Below are 17,486 nucleotides of genomic sequence, written 5' to 3' on the forward strand. Positions count from 1 at the left end.
GTACCAGAGCTGTGACGGGTCGGTGATGAAGTACGGGCTCCCCGGCGCCGGAAGACGATCTTCTGCTCCCTCTGCGTACGGCTCGTCCCCTTACACAACAATCACAACAACGTCAATCACACACTAAACACGAGGAAATTAACCCTGTAAAGCTTGACATGTCAAATTATACTTTAACCCTCTGAGGTCTAAGGGGTTTTTGGGGTCCTGGAGATGTTCTGACATGCCCTGACATTTGAGCTTTTTCAGTTATTTATAAACATGTTAATGGCAAATGTGTAATTACACTCTATTTAGCACAAACAGGGCTACCATAATATGTGAGCAACATGTATGTACATGTTTGTATTTTTGAGAGAATATTGTTTATGCGTTGTTATTGATAAAACTAAAACTTAAAGTTTCTGAAATAAGGCCACAAAACACATACTAAATATGTGTCCACAAGACTTTTGACTAATGAGTGTTGTGGCCTAGAATTTTTGATTCAAAATGAACTGAAAATCCTCCTGCCTAATCATTTACACAAAACAATACATTGATTTAAATTTTGTAAAACACTTTTTGTTTGGAAAGGCAATATGCGTGTGGGCGTGAACGGTCCAACCCCTATCATGAATAATTATGTGATTCACATGATTGAAGACAATGACTCGCATAATGAGCCTTTCATTCAGGTGTCTCACACAAGAAACAATGTGAGGAGGAAAAAATAAATATATATATATATACTGACGTTCAAAAGTTTGGGGTCGGTACGATTTTTAATGTTTTTAAAAGAAGTCACTTATGCTCACCAATGCTGTATTTATTTCATTAAAAATACAAAAAAATCAGTAATATTGTGAAATATTATTACAATTTAGAATAACCGTTTTTGATTTTAATATATTTTGAAATATAATTTATTCCTGTGATTTTAAAGTTGAATTTTCAGCATCATTACTCCAGTCTTCAGTGTCACATGATCCTTCAGAAATCACTATAATATGATGATTTGATGTTCAAGAAACATTTTTCATTATTATCAGTGTTGAAAACAGTTATTTACATTTTTATTTCCGGATTCTTTGATGAACAGAAAGTTCAAAAGAACAGCATTTATCTGAAATAGAATCTTTTGTAACATTAAACACTACCGTTCAAAACTTTGGGGTCAGTACATTTTTTTTGGGGGGGGTAAATAAAATAAATCAATACTTTTATTCATCAAGGAGGAAATAAATTGATCAAAAGTGACAGTAAAGACATTTATAATGTTATAAAAGATTATATTTCTAAGAAAATGCTGTTGTTTTTAACTTTCTGTTCATCAAAGAATCCAAAAAAAATGGTACACAACTGTTTTCAACATTGATAATAATGAGGAATGTTTTCAGACACTATTCCATTTCGCGATTAGAACAAAGCACAAGAATAAAAAACTTACTATTCACACTTCTCGGCTAGATCCGTCGCTCCTCGAAATGAAAATAAACCAGCACATGTTCTGAGGTAAATGTCCCAGGATTATTCCTCACACAGCCTCGCAAGACGACATAGTACATTATTCTGATGATTACATTTGTTGTGTTATCGCGTTTATGAGGGGCGTTGACACGTTTGCATGCGTCGCTTCAGATCATTTGCGTTTGAATACCGCGCGCTCTCCGTGGGCGTCACATTAGCAGAATAATGAGCTGAGAGAACGATAATGAGATCGGCTGACACCGCTCTCTTTTTCTTCGAGCGTGACCTTTCATTGCAGATCAGCTCAATCCGAACAATTGTAGTTAAAAAGTACATTGAAGTCTATTATTCAAAGAAAAATCCAGAAATGTTTTCCTCAAAAAAATGAATTTCTCTTCCACTGAGGAAAGAAAGACATGGATATCTCGGATGGCATTGGGGTGAGTATTTCATTTTGAGGTGAACTAATCCTTTAAAATGGAACCGTTTGTTCAAACTTAAGAAAAAATATATTGTGTTTTTTTGTTGAGAATGATATACAGTCAAACCAAAATATTGTTATCAGTTCACTCACTATAGTTTATAAAATGGTAATAAAAAAAAGAAAAGAATATCAGATGATATTTCACTGGTTTTGTCCAACTATATTAAGGATTAAGAAAGCTGTTTAATTTATACAGTGAAGACTATGCAGTTTAATTTACATTTGCTTACTTGATAACTACTGTTAGACCAACTAGAAAACCTGAAAATAGCTTTTTATTTCATTTGTATCTTTGCCATATTGTATTTATTTGTGCTTTTGCTTCTATTTGATTATGTTTTTTATTTTACCACTGACTACATAAGTTAGGTTAGTAGTTTTAGCTGTGGTATTGAATATATATATATATATATATATATATATATATATATATATATATATATATATATATATATATATATATAATAGTACCTGGGCTGTAACTGTGTTCAGACAGACTCTCCTCTTCATCCTCCGTCACATACGCCACTCGTTCACACACTTTCACCGGCGTCCCCTTCCTCTTCCTGCCACACACACGCCTGCGAAACACACACACAGCATTACATACAGTACTGACTATTAAAGGCATCAGTGCTGACAATAACAGTTTAACAAACACACGCAAAATTAATAAAAAAATAATTATGTAAATAATGTGAAAATTATCACAATACAAGTTTAATAAACGCTTCACCTGATATATATATATATATATATATATATATACATATACATGTAAGTGTGTGTATACATGTACATCATATACATAACCGCATACTAATGTAAATTATTATTATCGTTATACAAAATGAATATTATGTTAACTGTTTGACTATTTAGTTAGGTATGAAATGGAAAAATAAGCCAATCAAAATGGGGTTAACAAACAAAGAGATTAATGGACACATCGCACAAAAGTAATCGCTATCGATCGTAAAAAAAATATTCGCTCGATGTTTTGCGTTACGGTTACCATGGCAAACTGGTGTAACGGTAGCCTGCACACGTGCACGCGCCTACAGGTTTCGCGCACTCGCGCGATGTTTTGCTAATCGTTCGAGTCGCGGCCGCGTTACGGTTCCCCGGTAAAGCGGTACGGAAAACACACACACATTATAAAGACACACGCTAGCTCAGAGAACGAGATAGAACGGCCACGGGTGTTCTCTCATCACGGTGGGCACGAGGACAACAGAACCGGACCTGCTAGCCGTTAGCACGCACGCGAATCCCAGCGTTCCCAACCGAATCAAACGGCCCGATCGGTTCCGTTAGCGGGAGAGACTTACCCGCGCGGTGGCGGAGGCTTGCTGCCGTCCCCGTCGCTGTCGAGGGTCGGGGGATCCCGGTAATCGAACGGCGACCGCACGCTCTCCGCCATTAGCACTGCTCCGGTGCGCATGCGCAGAAGCCCTCAGCTGGCCAGGCCCTGACATGGGCTCCAGCGTACAGTAATATTAAAACTGATCACTTATAAAGATCCGTGCATCACTGGCCACAGCAGTTAAAGAGAAAACTCGAGCCTTAAAATTAACGCATTAAATTAAAAATAATTTAAATGAATGTGAATTTCTAAGGCTTATGCATTTTTTTAGACTTCCTAAATGGTTCATATTTATAAAGTGATCAATATTGCTCACACATTACAATATTCTGTGCATTTAATACGTAACATTTACATTAATTAATTCAGCAGACGCTTTTATCTGAATCTAATCTCGAAGAGGCAAGAATTCATTGAGTAAATATGACTGTGTGTATCTAGTATTGAAGTATAGTTGATATATCAATAAGTAAATTTGACTGTATATTTTGAGTAATGCTAATTAACTGCATGCATGTAAATATAAAAACGTGTTATTCTGAGGTGGTGCTCGAATTTACACGTTTTAATTATTACAGTTGTAATGAATCATATTATTTCTAATGTATATTTTTAAATGTAAAGTGTGAGTTTGCTTGAGGTTTTCATTTTTTGTTGATTAAATTTATTTTATATATAATTTCAATGAACATGCAGAATAAATAATTAATTATCGATGTTGCCCAGAATCATCACATAATTATTGTAAAAAAAAAATAACAGAAGAGTATTCATCAGTTAATATTAATAACTTTTTTACAAATATTATTGTAATTCAGGAAGATAATGTGTATTCTTTATTTGTCAAGCTTTTTATTATCAGTTTCTATTATTCATTTTTAATGTTTATTATTTTATTGAACTGGAACACACACACACATGGGTTTCATCCTATGATTTATTGATTAATATCGACATGTCATTACGCTGTGATCAGTGATATACAGTAAAGCGTGAAGCGAGAGTTAGTCTCACAGATCAACAGTGCATAAACATCTGAATATGATTCACAGCATTCATAACTTCAGCTGGTATTAGTAGCAAACAAATGCGTCACAGTGTTACATTTACAGTCAAATTTAATAAAGAAATTAATATATTAATCATTCAGATTTTTGGTTATAAGTATAGTGTTTTTCTCTAAAAAAAATTATACTATTATTTTCAGTAATGCCTTTGATTTTCATTTAGTTCACAATGAAATATGACTTCCATCATACAGTAATTCACAGTCTAAGTCAAGGCTACATCATCATTAGTACAGTATGTATATCAATATTAGTCATTAAACACTTCATTCCTTCATCACTGTCTAATAAATCTAATAAACTCATACACTTTGTGTTTGTTTGAAACGACACGACACACGTACAGGACTTTCTTAATTTGTGAGTGCCTGATTACAAAAACAAAAGTCTCACCATTAAATCCATGTCCAAAACACACAATTATAATGTTTTCATGATAATTATATGTAGCCGATATGAACTTTGTGGTTTCAGTTGCATTTTAACTTTGTAAAAACTGTATTTTCGTTTTAATATATCGGCCTAATTTTCTAATCGGAGCCGATAACAATAACATAAAAAATGAACATGTATCGAGGATCCCTAATAAATATATTCATTTCAAAAGTATGAACATGGTTTAAAATACGACTAGCTGTGGAATAAACAATATTTAATCGGTTAAAATGAGTGAGATTGAAACAAACTGATGATAAATATAGAAACCTGCGGCTACTGTGCGTTAAATCTGTTTCAATAATGCATGACTGACAAGTATGAATCAAATGTTAAACTGTGTGAATCAAATCATGGACTTTTATATGGAATTAAAAGACATAAATCGTAAATTCAGGCCTAATTATTTTCGATTTTCCTGCCATCATTTACTCACATTGAAGTCGTCCCGAACCTGCATGTCCTCAGTGGGAACGCTTTATTAGAGACGGTGAACTCGTGTGTGTGTGTGTGTGTGTGAGTGTGTTTGAGAGTGTGAGTGTGTGTGAGTGTGTTTGAGAGTGTGTGTGTGCGTGAGTGTGTGTGAGTGTGTTTGAGAGTGTGTGTGTGTGTGAGTGTGTGTGAGTGTGTTTGAGAGTGTGTGTGTGTGTGAGTGTGTGTGAGTGTGTTTGAGAGTGTGTGAGTGTGTGTGTGTGTGAGTGTGTTTGAGAGTGTGTGTGTGTGTGAGTGTGTGTGAGTGTGTTTGAGAGTGTGTGTGTGTGTGAGTGTGTGTGAGTGTGTTTGAGAGTGTGTGTGTGAGTGTGTTTGAGAGTGTGAGTGTGTTTGAGAGTGTGTGTGTGTGTGAGTGTGTTTGAGAGTGTGTGTGTGTGTGTGTGTGTGTGTGTGTGTGTGAGTGTGTTTGAGAGTGTGAGTGTGTGTGAGTGTGTTTGAGAGTGTGTGTGTGAGTGTGTGAGTGTGTTTGAGAGTGTGTGTGTGAGTGTGTTTGAGAGTGTGAGTGTGTTTGAGAGTGTGTGTGTGTGTGTGAGTGTGTTTGAGAGTGTGTGTGTGTGTGTGTGTGAGTGTGTTTGAGAGTGTGTGTGTGTGTGTGTGAGTGTGTTTGAGAGTGTGTGTGTGAGTGTGTTTGAGAGTGTGTGTGTGTGTTTGAGAGTGTGTGTGTGTGTGTGTGTGTGAGTGTGTTTGAGAGTGTGTGTGTGTGTGTGTGAGTGTGTTTGAGAGTGTGTGTGTGAGTGTGTTTGAGAGTGTGAGTGTGTTTGAGAGTGTGTGTGTGAGTGTGTTTGAGAGTGTGTGTGTGTGTGTGTGAGTGTGTTTGAGAGTGTGTGTGTGTGTGTGTGTGTGAGTGTGTTTGAGAGTGTGTGTGTGTGTGTGTGTGTGTGATGGCAGAAGAGAGATGGACCCAGCACTGACCCCTGCTGACCCCCAAACCTCCTTTACACACACCCATGGGGAAGTCCATGTGTGTTCCAGCGTACACGTGTGTGAGTAATGTTGAAGTGTGTAGGAGATCCAGAGCTGATGCATTTCACAAAACAGCCCTCGTTGTTTTACCATATTACATTATTATAGATTGTTTGCACACAATATCAAGAATAACGATATCTAGAGTCTCAGAATCTGCATACGGCTCCGGAAAAGCGTGTATTTTGTCTTGTTTTCAACTAAATTTACTTCAGAAGTAAAATTATACCAGATGTTATTGTTTTTGAGCATAAATTTAACATTTCTGGGAGTTTTATAAAACAAGACAAACAACTTGTGTAAAAAATGAATGCTGGGCAACGATTAATCGCATCCAAACTAAAAGTTTTACACATAATATACGTGTGTGTGTACGGTGTATAAATATTTTTGTACATACAAATACACACACATGCATGTATATATTTAAGAAATATTTGCATATATATATATATATATATATATTACATAAATAATATTTTTTTTCTTAAATATATATAACATGCATGTGTGTATTTATATATACAAAATATTTATACACCGTACACACACACGTATATTATGTGTAAAACTTTTAGTTTGGATGAATCGTTGCCCAGCACTAGTAAAAATGAAACCTAATTCAGAGCATATCCTCTGAAACCAGCAAATGTGATTTTAAAGGATGTTCAGAGTTTTTTATCCTAATGTCTGACACTTTAATACTGAGATGCTTGAGAACTTTGTTGTAACTCCTTTACTCAGCGTCACACGTTCTTCTGCTCACACTGAGTCTGAGCCTGGACTGAAGACGGTGTTTATCTAGAGGATCTGCTGCTGCTGTTGTTGTTGTTGTTGTTGTTGTTGTTGTGTCTCCGTGTGGAACACGTGCAGTGTTTGCGACGCAGATTCGGTCCAGTGGATGAGCTCCAGCAGAACCCGATACGTCCAGAGTTTAGCAGCAAAACTACCAGAACCCTCAACTTCATCCTGACCCTGAGAACCAGAGACCACACACACTTCATTAAGCAGATCTAACTCTCTGTGTGTGTGTGTGTGTGTGTGTGTGTGTGTGTGTGTGTCTGTGTCTGTATCTGTGTGTGTGTGTGTGTGTGTGTGTGTGTGTGTGTGTGTGTGTGAGTGACAGTGTGAGTGTCTGTGTGAGTGAGTGAGTGAGTGTGTGTGTGTGTGTGTGTGTGTGTGTGTGTGTGTGTGTGTGTGTGTGTGTGTGTGTGAGAGTGACAGTGTGAGTGTGAGTGTCTGTGTGAGTGAGTGTGTGTGTGTGTGTGTGTGTGTGTGTGTGAGAGTGACAGTGTGAGTGTGAGTGTCTGTGTGAGTGAGTGTGTGTGTGTGTGTGTGTGTGTGTGTGTGTGTGTGTGTGTGTGTGTGTGTGTGTGTGTGTGTGTGTGTATGTGTGTGTGTGTGTGTTAAATAAAGACATCCTCAGTCTGTATCCACAGAGCTTCTAGAAAAAAACACATTTTAAACCCACTCTGTGGTTAGTTTGAGGTGTTATAGGCACAGAAATAGACGAGAGACACACACACACACACACACACACACACACATCTAGAGTGGGTTCAGATCTCGAGACAATCGTCGGTTCATAGGAAACGTCCAGGTAATTTCAGGAACGCATTCATTATGTTGCGCTTCATGACGTCATCTGAAGGAAAGTGTAGGAGATCCGCTGGAGCTAAAAGCAGAAACACAACTAAACAACTCACACACACACACACACACAGCCGTCAGTATAGCGTGACACGTGTCATGAGAATAGCGCAGCGTTTACAGTGAAGACATAGCACCTGCAAATCAACCCATGCAAACATGAGCTCGCTCTCGAACTGACATACGAGGAAATATGCCTGGAATATCAATTCTCCAATCTTGACTATTTTTATATTCTAGTGTTTTTCAAGAATACTCGTACATTATATTCCTTTCATTTTTAGCTGCAGTCGCTCTAATCGGAGGTTTTGGAGCCAAAGAAATACAGCACTGATTAATTATTAAATTTGATAGTAATGGATTTTATGGAGTGATTTAGAAGACTATTTTTATTTTACAGACTAAATTAAATAAATATATAAGGAAATTGTAAATGCATTATCGAATATTGCAATAAATGTATTCAATACAATAAAATGTTAAGCATTAATCATTTAAGGAACTTTTTTTAATGGAACATAAAAAGGATGTGAAATACCATCTCAATGCATCTTAAAAAACTCATACCAATAATTCCCCTTCATTTCTATAAACGACCCAATAAACATTCCTCAAAAACAAAGCAATTCTGCAGACCCACTATTATCACATTTTTGACAGGTGACAGCATATTTCATGTCATATTTGTATAATTATTAGGCTTATATTTTTGGGTTTGCAAAATTTCATGATGTATTCCAGTATTTACTTAAATATTGGTTTGTTTTATATTGTCTGCTATTATTTCAAAGGGGGTTTTCATTTTAAGGCACATCTAACATCCTTTTTCATGTTACATAAAAGAATTAAGAAACTTACAATTTTACTGAGTCACATTAAATTTTAAGTTTAAGTTAAGTCACTTTAAGGTTAAAGTTTAAGTCACTTTAAGGTTTAAGTTAAGTCACTTTAAGGTTTAAGTTAAGTCACTTTAAGGTTAAAGTTTAAGTCACTTTAAGGTTTAAGTTAAGTCACTTTAAGGGTTAAAGTTTAAGTCACTTTAAGGTTTAAGTTAAGTCACTTTAAGGTTAAAGTTTAAGTCACTTTAAGGTTTAAGTTAAGTCACTTTAAGGTTAAAGTTTAAGTCACTTTAAGGTTTAAGTTAAGTCACTTTAAGGTTTAAGTTAAGTCACTTTAAGGTTAAAGTTTAAGTCACTTTAAGGTTAAAGTTAAGTCACTTTAAGTGTTAAATTTTTTAAGTCACTTTAAGGTTTAAGTTAAGTCATTTTAAGAGTTACATTTTTAAAGTCACTTTAAGTTAAGTCACTTTAAGGATTAAGTTAAGTCACTAAGTGTTACATATTTAAGTCACTTTATGTTTAAGTTAAGTCACTTTAAGTGTTACGTATTTAAGTCACTAAGTTTAAGTCAAGTCACTTTAAGGTTTAAGTTTAAGTCAAGTCACTTTAAGTGTTACGTTTTAAAGTCACTTTAAGTTTTAAGCCACTTTAAGTAAAAAAAAAAAAAAAAAAATATTTTTACGGTGTAAAGTTTAACTGAACAATTCTTAATTTAATTTAGTCTTTATTTAAACTGCATTGTGTTTAAAAAGATTACCGGATCCCGAGGCGAACAATGAGAATGTGTGTCCAAGTGGTCATCAGAACAACAGGTCACGTGACCCAGAGCACATTTGTAACACACACATTCCTTTCAAGCATCACGTCAGCGCAAACAATGAGCACGATTCAGCCGACAGCTTTGTGGGGTTTTCTGATTCTGAAGCAGAAACTGAGCGTGCTGATATAGACGGATTTATGGCCTTTTATTTTAGATCACCACCATCATCATATGATAACTCCTTCTGGAAGAGTAACAGAAGTGGGATTTTGCTTGTGTAACAACGTAACGGTCAGTTTTGCACATAAGTTCATATGTTTTACTGAACTTTTGATTAAGCAAGAAAGACACCACAGGTGAAAATCAAGTCAAAATCTGCTGAGGGGAAATAGTGTTTACAACAGGATCTGCATTTTCATTAGTTTAAATAAGAGATGTGCATTATAAGAGACAATAAAAATAACTTTGTGCATCAAAACCACTCTTTTCAAAGTGCATCAAACTGAACTTGATTTTCGAAAGTCAATGAATTTGCGAAACAGCTGAAATGTAACATTTGACAAGCCAAACATATCAGTCCCTGAGTAATTTGTAATTTGTGTATGTCAAAAAATAAACTTTATTCCATTAAATAAGACATTTTTATGCATTAAATATGATTTCAATCATTTTCTATTCATAATGTTGGCAATAGAGGAGCTGTTAAATGAGTGATCTTGAGATGAGTCCCTGTAGTCGTCCAGTTTGACTCTATACTGACGGGTACGGGTGTGTGTGTGTGTGTGTGTGTGTGTGTGTGTGTGTGTTTCTACTTTTAGCTCCACCGGATCTCCTACATCAGGATGTGCGGCAGACCAACACTTTCCTTCAAAGATGCTGATGTAATATATATTATATTATAAACTTGACCGGTTATTTTTATAAAATGTAATTTGATCATTATCTTCTCAGTTGTTTAAAAGATTAAGACAATTTTATCATTGAATTCATTTCCAGAATATTAATATGAACACTGGGTAAAGTCAGGTTTAAAATTCCTGTTTGATTTCGTTGACATGTTAGAGTTAAAGGTTTTTATAGAAGGTTTTTTGATTTCTCTTTTTATTAATCCATGAATCTAAAAATACTATCAACAGACGGGGGAAAAACACATTTTCACCATGTTTTTAGGAATAAAGTGTTATAAAAATCAAGTTTAATGATATATGAACAAACCCCTCAGTGAACACCTTCAGAATATAGATATTAATAAAAACTAAATATTTTGGTGTATGTAAGTGTTACTGAAGTAGAGAAAAAAAAACTATTTTTTATTGATATATATTGTATTTGAAATATACAGACGCAAATAGTTAAAGATCAATAAATAAACACTTAAATGTGTATTTTTGATGTTTTATTTCCACTAGTCTACCAAAATTTCCACCAAAATCTCAAAAAATGACGTGTACATGGAAACAATGATTTCGCCTGTAGCATCTCGCCTTAAATACTGTGAAAATAAGTGTTCTTGGAATTTAAAAAATAAAAATGAATAGATGTTAAGCTTATACTTAAATATATTTTATGATCTTATATCTGATGAAGTTTGCATCATAGTTATTTTCCTGTTTATTACAGTGAAGCTGCTTTGAAACAATCTGTATTGTATAAAGCGCTGTAGAAATAAATCATAAGAATGCACTTCCTTGTATAAAAAGATTGTATTTGTTTACCTGCATGTCAATGTAAAGAGAAATTTAAAAGAGGGGAAAATCTATAAATTATGTATAATTTACTGTGAGAATAATAATAACAAGTAATATTAATCTGATTATGAGCATTTTTAAAATGTAATATAATTACAAACACTTAATTATTGTTGTTTACGTAATTATCACTACGAGATGCAGATTAGAGATGCGCGGATGGGCTTTTATTTCATCCGCAACCGCATCACAAAACTCATCATCCGTCCGCCATCATCCGCACCAACGTTTTTGACCAATTTTCCCGCCCGCCATCCGCTGATACAAGGCGCTGCTGATGACAGCCGCGAGACTAGAAACCGCCCGCCACCCGCCCGAATTTAATAAAAATATTTTTTTCCGTCACGTCATCCGCCTGATCCGCGGCTATAACTGCCAACCGCGCATCTCTACTGCACATCAATCATTCTGAAACAGAAGAGTTGCAGTCAGTCGTGCTGAAAGCATTGAGTTTCTCAGCCGATAGGGGATTGGACTGCACATGTTCAAGCCGATGTGTGTACCTCATCGCACTGGATCTGAGGAGAGCCTTCTGGGAATGGGGATGTCAATTATTTCCAATTCTGGGAAAGTCGACTTATGTTTTTTCACTGTAAATTACACAATGACTTGTTTTTTCACTTCCAAAAACTGTAAATTCAACAGTATTTTACTGTAAAACTACATTAAATGTACGCTTAGATTGATCACAGTTATTGACCGTATATGGTACGGACACTCTCTGTAAACCAATAAAAGTTTTCCACCGTAGCATTTTTACCGTTAAAATCGCGCTAATATTTCTACAGTGTACCTCATCACACTGGATCTGAGGAGCCGGCGGGCATCCTCCTTCCCCGTCCCCCAGCAGGGCCCCGGTGCTGTGGACCAGATGCCCGAGCCGGTCCCTCACGGCCTTCCTCAGGCTCTCGTACTCTCCGGCCAGCTCCTCTCCCATCTCCTCCACCTCGCGCCGGATCAGGCACTCCAGCAGCTCCATGCAGCGGTGCAGGGCCGAGCGCACCTGGCCCACCTGCTCCCCGAGGGTCAGGGCCTCGGAACAGGGCCCGAGGGACACCAGACGGTCCCCGCCCGGGACGTGAGGCGACGGGAAACTCTCACGCTCGCTCTGAGGAGGAGGAGGGTGTAATGATCAGTGTTGGGGAAAATTACTTTGAAAAGTAATGCATTACAATACTGCGTTACTCCCTTAAGTAACTAATTGCATTACTTAGTTACAAAAATAATGCATTACAATATTGCGTTACTCCCTTAAAAAGTAACAAATTACGTTAGTTAAATTTTTAGAAAAGTAGTGCATTACAATATTGCGTTACTCCCTTAAAAAGTAACAAATTAAGTTACTTAGTCACTTTTTTTAGAAAAGTAGTGCATTACAATATTGCGTTACTCCCTTAAAAAGTAACAAATTAAGTTACTTAGTCACTTTTTTAGAAAAGTAGTGCATTACAATATTGTGTTACTCCCTTAAAAAGTAACAAATTAAGTTACTTAGTCACTTTTTTTAGAAAAGTAGTGCATTACAATATTGCGTTACTCCCTTAAAAAGTAACAAATTAAGTTACTTAGTCACTTTTTTAGAAAAGTAGTGCATTACAATATTGCGTTACTCCCTTAAAAAGTAACAAATTAAGTTACTTAGACACTTTTTTAGAAAAGAAGTGCATTACAATATTGCGTTACTCCCTTAAAAAGTAACAAATTAAGTTACTTAGTCACTTTTTTAGAAAAGTAGTGCATTACAATATTGTGTTACTCCCTTAAAAAGTAACAAATTAAGTTACTTAGTCACTTTTTTTAGAAAAGTAGTGCATTACAATATTGCGTTACTCCCTTAAAAAGTAACAAATTAAGTTACTTAGTCACTTTTTTAGAAAAGTAGTGCATTACAATATTGCGTTACTCCCTTAAAAAGTAACAAATTAAGTTACTTAGTCACTTTTTTAGAAAAGTAGTGCATTACAATATTGTGTTACTCCCTTAAAAAGTAACAAATTAAGTTACTTAGTCACTTTTTTAGAAAAGTAGTGCATTACAATATTGTGTTACTCCCTTAAAAAGTAACAAATTAAGTTACTTAGTCACTTTTTTAGAAAAGTAGTGCATTACAATATTGCGTTACTCCCTTAAAAAGTAACAAATTAAGTTACTTAGTCACTTTTTTAGAAAAGTAGTGCATTACAATATTGCGTTACTCCCTTAAAAAGTAACAAATTAAGTTACTTAGTCACTTTTTTAGAAAAGTAGTGCATTACAATATTGCGTTACTCCCTTAAAAAGTAACAAATTACGTTAGTTAAATTTTTAGAAAAGTAGTGGATTACAATATTGCGTTACTCCCTTAAAAAGTAACAAATTAAGTTACTTAGTTACTTTTTTAGAAAAGTAGTGCATTACAATATTGCGTTACTCCCTTAAAAAGTAACAAATTAAGTTACTTAGTCACTTTTTTTAGAAAAGTAGTGCATTACAATATTGCGTTACTCCCTTAAAAAGTAACAAATTAAGTTACTTAGTCACTTTCTTAGAAAAGTAGTGCATTACAATATTGCGTTACTCCCTTAAAAAGTAACAAATTAAGTTACTTAGTCACTTTTTTTAGAAAAGTAGTGCATTACAATATTGCGTTACTCCCTTAAAAAGTAACAAATTAAGTTACTTAGTCACTTTCTTAGAAAAGTAGTGCATTACAATATTGCGTTACTCCCTTAAAAAGTAACAAATTAAGTTACTTAGTCACTTTCTTAGAAAAGTAGTGCATTACAATATTGCATTCCTCCCTAAAAAAGTAACTAATTGCGTTACTTCGTACGATCCCTGTCTGGGACGTGAGTTGACGGGAAGCTCTCACGCTCGCTCTGAGGACCAGAGGTGGACAAAGTACACAACTTCCTTACTTGAGTGAAAGTACAGCTCCTACTGGTCAAATATAACTAAAAGATGTAAAGACCGATTTTTACTGAAGTAAAAGTACAGAAGTACTTGCTTTTAGAAGTACTAAAGTATCAAAAGTAAATGTCAATGCATTGTTTTGTTCTCTCCCGCTCTCTCTGAGGAGGGTGTAATGATCAATACATTTAATATTCAACAATATTATTGATCTCCTGCATTGACTCCATTATATGAGAACTGAGCTGGACGATGACATCACGGTTTACTCCACAGCGGCTATATATATATATATAAATGGTCTAAATTAATAACTTTTTTACAACAAAAATGAAGCATCACTGAGCTTCCTTAAGCTGGACTGTGACGCTATTTTCTTCTGGAAACAAACGTTGTTGTATTATTTTCCTGTTATCTCTGTAAAGCTGCTTTGAAACACTCTGTATTGTAAAAAGCGCTGTATAAATAAAGGGGACTTGACTTGTAATTAGTTATTACAGGAAACGTTAGTCACTGGCTCTGCCCACTGGATGGTTACCGTTAATTCACCGTGATCTGTTTTTATTCCCACATGCATCGCACACCTGTAATTAACTAACACCCCTCTCTGAGTCACATGCACCAATGCATTCGATATCAACTTTGCACTGCGTGTTACACCGCCTCTGCAGACAAACCTAAAACGGCTGTTTTCTGATGGGACGCGTACAGCAAACAATACAATGTTTCGGAATCAGTTTCACTCAGAAAACTTCATAAGTCAGACTCAAGTAGAACATTTTAACTAAATATATTATTTTTTTAAAGTGAAATTTGTGGTTAAAAAAAACTCTAGCTTTGGTTGCCAGAACTTGCTTTAAAAATATAATAGAACTGAAATTTTTAACTAAATAAGTAGACATTTTTAACTAAATTTTTTTAAAGTGAAATTTGTGGTTAAAAAAAAAGCTTTTATTGCCCGAATTTACTTTAAAATATTATATAACTGATGTAATGTTAATCATGCACCAATGCTACAATTTTCAATATCTCATAATCATTTATTAAAAAACAAGTATTCATTACTTCAATGAGCTCATTGTTTCTGCCTTTAATTACATTGTTTAAATTAATACATTCTAAGCTAACTATGATTCATGTACATTTCTGAAATGCATAGACAGTTTCCTCTGATAACAGATCACTGTAAACTGTAATGTGGACTCATGCATGTTCTGTAAAGCCGCTTGAAAACGATGCGTGTCGTGAAAAGCGCTGTACAAATAAATGTGAACTGAACTGAATATACCAGCTGAAGTACTGATATCTGTTGTGCCTCTATGATACACTGAAAACCACAAAACACAGGTGGATAAAAGAGCAAAAACATGCTGAGAAAAATATTATTATTCAGAAATATTAATTCTCAATTTATTTATACAGCACAATAAAAACAACAGTGTTTGACCATTGTGCAGAACAATATCATTTTACTTTTAAAAGAAAAACGAAAAAATATATGCACAATAGATGCGGTGTCAATGCAATAACATTAATTTAACAACATATAATCCTACTGAGCATAACTGATATGAATAAACAGTTATTACAATGAAAAAGCATCAAATGTGAGCGGTCACATGTCAATTTAAGGTATTTCACTGTAAATTAAATAATTTCACTAGAATTAAATGTTTTTTGCTTCAAAAAACTGTGAATTTAACAGTATTTGTTTTTTATCCGTATATAGCAAAGAGATTGAATCAATCATTAGGTTTTTTTTACTGAAGCATTTTTACTGCTAAAATTAATTCTTTTTTTTTTTACAGCGTAGTTTTGTTTACACCTTCAACATTTCTTACAGTGACAGGAGAAAAGTTTCCCATAACTTCTGCTGCTGATGTCAAAGATCACGTGTCCAATCGAACTCGATTTCAGTATTTCAGCACAAATTCATCCGTCACTGTCAAAGCCACATTAGCCAGAGGTCCAGTCATGCTGGAAACTGTAACTGATCTTTAATAAACACTCAAACACTGTAAACGAGTCGTCTGATGCGGTCGTGTCCTGTTTGGCCTGTCAGTCCTCACTAGTGTGTGTGTGTGTGTGTGTGTGTGTGTGTGTGTGTGTATGATTCCTGGTTCTGGATAGTTAATCAGTTTAGTGTCTGCTGTGTCCGGATTGGTTGAGAGTCACCGCAGTAAATAACATTATGAAGAGATGCTGACTGTATTCATTATTAACTGAATAAATGCAGGACATGTCTGTGTCTTCAGTTGTAGTGAGCACTCTATCTAGACAGAATTTCAGAACAAAACCCTAAAATGGTTTCCTGGTGTTCCTCAGAATTGTCAGGAGTTTGGGGCGATATTCAACTGGTTAGGTTGGTTTAACAACGAGCAAACTACATTTTCATTTTAAACCCAAAAAACCTTGTGAGTTGCCTAGCTAGACAGCATTTTTGTGCAGCATATTAAGGCATTATCATAATAAGATTCTAACAATAAAAATCGGAAAAACACTGAACGGAAGCATCATCGTTATTATTATTATCACCGTAACTGCAGCGCGAGACGCGCCGTGATTGACAGCGCGAGTGAGTGTCGTCATGCTCGCGTGAATAACGGACCCGTATACTCACGTAGAGCTCGAGCAGACGCGTGCAGTCGCGGTGCAGGAGGCGTGCGAGCTTCGCGGCGCTGTCCGTCGCGGATCTCCCGGTGCCGGGCGTGTCTGAGTCCGCTGAGCCCTCCATCGCGACGCGGCTCCGTTATCGAGCTGATGCCGACGCGCGTGCCTCGAGCCTTTTAAATATCACGCACGCACCGATCGGAGACCTCGCGTGCGTCTGTGGGACACCGGAGGGCGTGATGACGTCACCGAGGCCGGTTCCGAGAAATTAAAAGCTCCGGGACGCGCGCCAGCTTCACTTAAAACGAGCCATAATTACAAACCGCAAGAAACGCGTCATAATTCAGAGTGAGCGGTTTACCACAGTATATGACACACCTGACACCAGCTTCTGTTGTTATTATTATGTTGGCTTGTTATTCTAATTTGAACTTATCTACTATTTACCTATAAATAATCATACCAGTTTAATATTTCTGTCAATAGTCTGTCTGATTATTACACGTTGAATCCTGCACCTGCACAACTAAAGCCTTCTGGTCTCAAATTTCTCAATCAACATCAGTCTTGACTTTTTTATTTTAATCTAGTTATTTATTATTATTTGCAATATCTGGAGCATTTTACCTGGCCCCACCACAAACGACAGTAACATATTTGATGTGTATGTTTCTTTTAATGCTTATTACAATATATTTTTCAGCAAAAAAGTAGCCTAATGATAATTTTTTAAA

At 35.7% G+C, this 17,486-nt stretch overlaps 2 protein-coding genes across 2 annotated transcripts in view; both read right to left on the reverse strand.

Annotated features, from left to right (window-relative positions):
• LOC143736759 (uncharacterized) overlaps positions 1-3,405 on the reverse strand; it is a 15,544-nt gene extending 12,139 nt beyond the window's left edge. The window contains exons 1-3 of the mRNA XM_077227447.1: positions 3,265-3,405; positions 2,405-2,514; positions 5-89 (exon numbers count right to left, since the gene is read on the reverse strand). Of these exons, the coding sequence (XP_077083562.1) occupies positions 5-89; positions 2,405-2,514; positions 3,265-3,377 (308 nt within the window). The 5' untranslated portion in view covers positions 3,378-3,405. The remainder of the gene's footprint in view (positions 1-4; positions 90-2,404; positions 2,515-3,264) is intronic.
• A 3,425-nt stretch (positions 3,406-6,830) lies between these two features.
• On the reverse strand, positions 6,831-16,968 carry LOC143736782 (uncharacterized). The gene is made up of 3 exons (XM_077227483.1): positions 16,763-16,968; positions 12,047-12,361; positions 6,831-7,231 (listed from the first exon to the last, which is right to left on the reverse strand). The coding sequence occupies exons 1-3, from the start codon at positions 16,874-16,876 to the stop codon at positions 7,058-7,060; spliced, it is 603 nt and encodes a 200-aa protein (XP_077083598.1). The 5' UTR covers positions 16,877-16,968; the 3' UTR covers positions 6,831-7,057.
• Between the last annotated feature and the right edge of the window lie 518 nt (positions 16,969-17,486).

This window comes from Siphateles boraxobius, unplaced genomic scaffold (assembly GCF_051911475.1).
Source record: "Siphateles boraxobius isolate OS27281-9 unplaced genomic scaffold, OSU_SipBor_1 130, whole genome shotgun sequence".
In the NCBI taxonomy this organism is placed as follows: domain Eukaryota; kingdom Metazoa; phylum Chordata; class Actinopteri; order Cypriniformes; family Leuciscidae; genus Siphateles; species Siphateles boraxobius.

What these genes read in the sequence shown, in the direction of transcription:
- LOC143736782 (XM_077227483.1), bottom strand. Translation starts at nt 16,876, where the DNA reads ATGGAGGGCTCAGCGGACTCAGACACGCCCGGCACCGGGAGATCCGCG. An exon ending in CGCGTCTGCTCGAGCTCTAC is followed by an intron (nt 12,362 to 16,762) that starts GTGAGTATACGG and finishes CCTCCTCCTCAG; the next exon opens with AGCGAGCGTGAGAGTTTCCC. An exon ending in CTCAGATCCAGTGTGATGAG is followed by an intron (nt 7,232 to 12,046) that starts GTACACTGTAGA and finishes TCTGGTTCTCAG; the next exon opens with GGTCAGGATGAAGTTGAGGG.